Source organism: Oxyura jamaicensis, unplaced genomic scaffold, assembly GCF_011077185.1.
Source record: "Oxyura jamaicensis isolate SHBP4307 breed ruddy duck unplaced genomic scaffold, BPBGC_Ojam_1.0 oxyUn_random_OJ101968, whole genome shotgun sequence".
NCBI lineage: Eukaryota > Metazoa > Chordata > Aves > Anseriformes > Anatidae > Oxyura > Oxyura jamaicensis.
In genome coordinates this window covers 1-4,763 of record NW_023312221.1, presented here as the reverse complement: position 1 = coordinate 4,763, position 4,763 = coordinate 1, and the positions used below count along the sequence as shown (strand labels likewise).

Here is a 4,763-nt window from a genome sequence, read left to right as displayed (position 1 = left end):
CCCGCGCCCTCCAGCCCCAAACCCGCGCCCTCCAGCCCCAAACCCGCCCTCTCCAGCCCCAAAACCGCCCTCTCCAGCCCCAAAACCGCCCTCACCGAGATGGGGAAGATCCTCCCCGGCACCTGCAGCACCGGGGCGCCCCCGAAATAATCGGAGAAGAGGCGGATGTTGATGGTGGCCGACATCAGCACCAGCTTCAGGTCGGGCCGGGCGGGCAGGAGGCGCCGCAGGACCCCCAGGAGGAAATCCCCGTGGAGGTGCCGCTCGTGGACCTCGTCGGCGACGATCACCTCGTAGGCGGGCAGCGCCGGCTCCCGCTGCGCCTGCCGCAGCAGCAGCCCCTCGGTCAGGAAGACGATGCTGGTGGCGGGCGAGCGGCTGCTCTCGAAGCGGATCTGGTAGCCCACCTTTTGGGGGGGGGGGGGGGGGAGAGGAAAATGGGGTCAGAAAGAGAGAAAAAGGGATTTACGGCCCTGGGGCTGGGGGTAGGGCGGCGGGGGCGGCTGGAACTCGAGCGTCCGGCGTCCAAGCGGGTTCCTTGGTTATTCCTGGAGTATTTGTCCTAAAAGGAGCTTGAAGCTGGGAAAAAAAGAGCAAACTGAAAGCAATTTTAAGGCACTAAAAGGAAAATTAAGAAGCCAAAAGCAATCGTAAGAAGCAGGGAGGAATTTTTAGGAACCCAAAATCTCCTTTTAAACACTAAAAAAAAAAAAAAAAAAGCAGTTTTAAGATTTTAAGAGACCAAAAAACAGCAGTTTTAAGAGACCAAAAACAGCAGTTTTAAGACACCAAAAACAGCAGTTTTAAGACACCAAAAAAAGCAGTTTTAAGACACCAAAACCGAGGTAAAGACACTGAAAAAAGCAGGGTTGAGAGACCAAAAAAAGCAATTTTAAGACACCAAAAACAGCACTTTTAAGACACCAAAAAAAGCAGTTTTAAGACACCAAAACCGAGGTAAAGACGCTAAAAAAATAGCAGGGTTAAGATGCTGAAAGCAATTTTAAGGCACTAAAAGGAAATTTAAGAAGCCAAAAGCAATCGTAAGAAGCAGGGAGGAATTTTTAAGAACCCAAAATCTCCTTTTAAACACTAAAAAAAAAAAAAAAAAGCAGTTTTAAGATTTTAAGAGACCAAAAAAAAGCAGTTTTAAGAGACCAAAAAAAGCAGTTTTAAGACACCAAAAACAGCAGTTTTAAGACACCAAAATCAAGGTAAAGACACTGAAAAAAAGCAGGGTTAAGACGCTAAAAGTAATTGAGCGACGCTGCACCTCGCCTTCCAAGCACTCTGCTGTGCCAGAACCGCTCACTTTTACCTTTTTTTAACCTTTTTTTTAACCTTTCCTTTCCACTTTTACCTTTTTTAACCTTTTCCTTTCCATTTTAACCTTTTTTTAATCTTTCTATTTTTACCTTTCTAACCCTTTCCTTCCCCCTTTCACCTTTTTTTAACCTTTTCCTTCCCCCTTTCCCTCCTTTTTTTAACCCTTTCCTTCCCCCTTTCCCTCCTTTTTTCAACCCTTTCCTTCCCCCTTTTCCCTCTTTTTTAACCCTTTCCTTCCCCCTTTTCCCTTTTTTAACCCTTTCCTTCCCCCTTTCTCTTCTTTTTTTAACCCTTTCCTTCCCCCTTTCCCTCCTTTTTAACCCTTTCCTTCCCACTTTTCCCTTCATTTCCAACCCTTTCCTTCCCCCTTTCCCTTCCTTTTAGCCCTTTCCTTCCCCCTTTCCCTTTTTAACCCTTTCCTTCCCCCTTTCCCTTTTTAACCCTTTCCTTCCCCCTTTTCCCTTTTCTAACCCTTTCCTTCCCCCTTTCCCTTCTTTTTTTAACCCTTTCCTCCCCGCTCCTCTTTACACACCATCCCTCCAGCCGCTCCCAGCTCACCTGCTCGCCGTACTGCTGCAGGCTCTCGAAGGCCACCCTCTTGGCCAGCGAGACGCAGGCGATGCGGCGCGGCTGGGTGCAGGCCACGCGGCGGTAGCCGGCGGCCAGCAGGAACTGCGGCACCTGCGTGGACTTGCCGCAGCCGGTGTCGCCGGCCACCACCACCACCTGGTTCTCGGCCACGGCCCGCAGGAGCCGCTGGCGAGCCCGGGCGATGGGCAGCGCCTCGCGTTCCCGCTGCAGCTTGGCCAGCTTGGCGAAGCTCCGCTTCTGGCCGAAGTCTAGGTAGAGCAGCAAGGCGTCGAGGAATTCCTGCAGGGCTTCCCGGGGCACCCGCGGGTGGCCCGCTGACGGCTCGGGGCTCGGCACCGCCAGGTTGACGCGGTGCCGGGGGTGGTAGCGGCGCGGCAGGCCGAGGCGGCGGGCGGGTGGTTGGTCTTCGTCGTCGCTCCCGGTCGGTTGCCGCTCCGGACGGCGGCTCTGGAAGCGGCGCAGACGCTCGAAGAAGGCCCAGAAGCCCTGGGTCTCCTCGGGGCAGGTCCGCCGGGGGAAGTAGAGCTCCTCCAGCCTGCGCCGAGCCGACGGGCAGTCCCAGTCCCAGCGGGACGGACGAGGGTCCCTACCGGGAGCGGGACCCGGCTCCGGCTCCATCACGGCTACACCGGGACTGAACCCTACAGGCCTCGGGACCTGGTCCTGGGCTCCCTCAGGGCCCGGACCCGGTTCTCTGAGCTCCTTCAGGACCCGGTACCGGCACCCTCAGGCCCCGGTACCGGCTTTCCTATGCTCCACGCCCCTGTCCTGGCTCTCCCAGGCCCCACACCCCGGTCCCAGTTCCCCCAGGCCCCAGACCCAGTCTCAGCCCCTCCAGGACCCGGTACTGGCACCCCCAGGCCTCAGGCCCCGGTCCCAGCCCCTCCGGGCCCCGATACCGGCTTCCCTAGGCCCCAGGCCCCCGTACCGGCTCCCTCCCCAAGGCCCCGGTCCCAGGCCCGGTGCCGGCCCCTCCAGGCCCGGTCCCGGCACCCCCAGGCCTCGGTCCTAGCCCCGGTCCCGGTCCCGGTCCTAGCCCCGGTCCCGGTCCCGGCCCTGGTCCCAGCCTCCCCAAGCTCCCCAAGCCCAGCCCCGGCTCCCGCCCAGGCCCAGGCCCCGGTCCCGGTCCCGGTCCCGCCAGGCCGCACGTGGGCGCCCGAGCCCCGCCGCGGCGGGAGGAAGGGGTGTGGTCAGTGGGCGTGGTCACGAGCGGGGGCGGGGCGAGTGCGGCTGCGGGCGGGGCGAGGCGGGGAATGGGCGAGGTGATACTGGAGGGGGGCGTGGTCCGGTAGGCAAGGGGGCGGGGCGATGCGGGGAGGGGGCGGGGCGTGCTCGGAGCGACCCCGCGGTTCCCACAGGGCTCCGCTGCTGCTGGCACCGACAGCGCCGGTGTCCCAAAGTGTCCCCCACTGTCCCCAACTGTCCCCATTGTCCCCAACCACCCCCATTGTCCCCAACTGTCCCCATTGTCCCCAACTATCCCCATTGTCCCCAATTGTCCCTATTGTCCCCAATCAATCCTGTTGTCCCCTACCGCCCATTTTCCCCCAGTGTCCCCACTGACCCCCTATGTCCTCATTGTCCCCAACTGTCCCCATTGTCCCCAACCACCCCCATTGTCCCCCATTGTCCTCCAGTGTCCCCAACCATCTCCAACCAACCACCCCCATCGTCCCCCATTGCCCCCATCCACCCCCATTGTCCCCCAGTGTCCCCACCCACCTCCAGTGCCCCCCATTGTCCCTGTCCACCCCCACTGTCCCCAAGCATCTCCAACCATCCCCATTGTCCCCCGCTGTCCCCAACCGACCCCACCGTCCTCATCCATCCCCATTGTCCCCCACTGTCCCCACCCCACCCCCACCCCCTCAGGGACCACCCCCCCCAGCTCACAACCACCCTTTATTGACCGTTACACCACGTCCTCGGTGGTACAAGGGCTGGGGTCACCGGGGGGGGTCCCCGTCCCGCAGCACCCACGCCAGGCGTCCCCCCAGGGAGCGGGCGCGCCCCCGGCCCAGCAGCACGTAGAGGAGGGGGTTGAGGGCGCCGTTGAGGTGGGCCAAGGCGATGGCCAACGGTTGGGCGCCCAAGGCCCGCTTGTAGGGCGCCGCGCCGGGTGCGTGGAGGGCCAAGGCCACCAGGACGCCGTGGTAGGGCAACCAGCAGCCCACGAAGCAGCCCACCAAGGCCACCACGGTGGTCACCGGCCGCGTGGCGGGGTGGCCACGGGCCAGCAGCCACCCGTAGCAGCCCGCCATGGCCACCACGGGGCCGACGAAGCCGGCGAAGAGGCGGAGGGCGGCGAGGGCGAGCTCGGCGCCGCGGCCAACCGCCGCGTAGTCCAGGCCGCATGTCGTCTTCTCGGAGAAGGGGTCGCGGCGCAGGGTGCGGAGGACGAAGGAGGGGAGGCTGAGGAGGGCGGCCAGCAGCCACACCGCCCCGCTGATCCTCCACGCCGTCCGGGGAGTCCGGTGCCACCAGCGCGTGGCCACGGCGCAGCGGTCGGCGCTGATGGCCGTCAAGAGCAAGACGCTGGCGAACATGTTGAGGACGGTGAGGGAGGGCAGGAGCTTGCAGGCGAAGGCCCCCAAGGGCCAGTGGTGGTCCTGGGCCAGCGGGAGGGCCAGGAAGGGCAAGGCCAGGCAGCAGAGGAGGTCGGCCACCGCCAGGTTGAGGAACCAGACGCCGTTGACCGTGCGCCGGAGGGCGACGGCGCTCACCCAGATGACGGCGACGTTCCCCGGGACCCCCAGGAGAAAAGCCAGGGCCTCCAGCCCCAAAGCTGCCCAGGTGCCGGGGGGGCAGCCCCGGGGCCTCCTCGAAAGCCGGGGCGGTGAAGTTGA

The 4,763-nt window shown here is 62.3% G+C and overlaps 2 protein-coding genes across 2 annotated transcripts; both read right to left on the bottom strand.

Annotated features, from left to right (window-relative positions):
* Window positions 1–7: 7 nt before the first annotated feature.
* Window positions 8–2,604, bottom strand: LOC118160144 (probable ATP-dependent RNA helicase DHX34; the record flags this gene model as incomplete). The annotated part of the gene is made up of 2 exons (XM_035314681.1): window positions 1,885–2,604; window positions 8–407 (listed from the first exon to the last, which is right to left on the bottom strand). Coding segments are annotated over exons 1-2 (1,051 nt in total), but the record flags the coding sequence as incomplete, so codon positions are not given.
* Window positions 2,605–3,863: 1,259 nt separating this feature from the next.
* LOC118160143 (C5a anaphylatoxin chemotactic receptor 1-like) lies at window positions 3,864–4,718 on the bottom strand (the record flags this gene model as incomplete). Its single annotated transcript, XM_035314680.1, has 1 exon — window positions 3,864–4,718. A coding segment is annotated over one exon (855 nt), but the record flags the coding sequence as incomplete, so codon positions are not given.
* Between the last annotated feature and the right edge of the window lie 45 nt (window positions 4,719–4,763).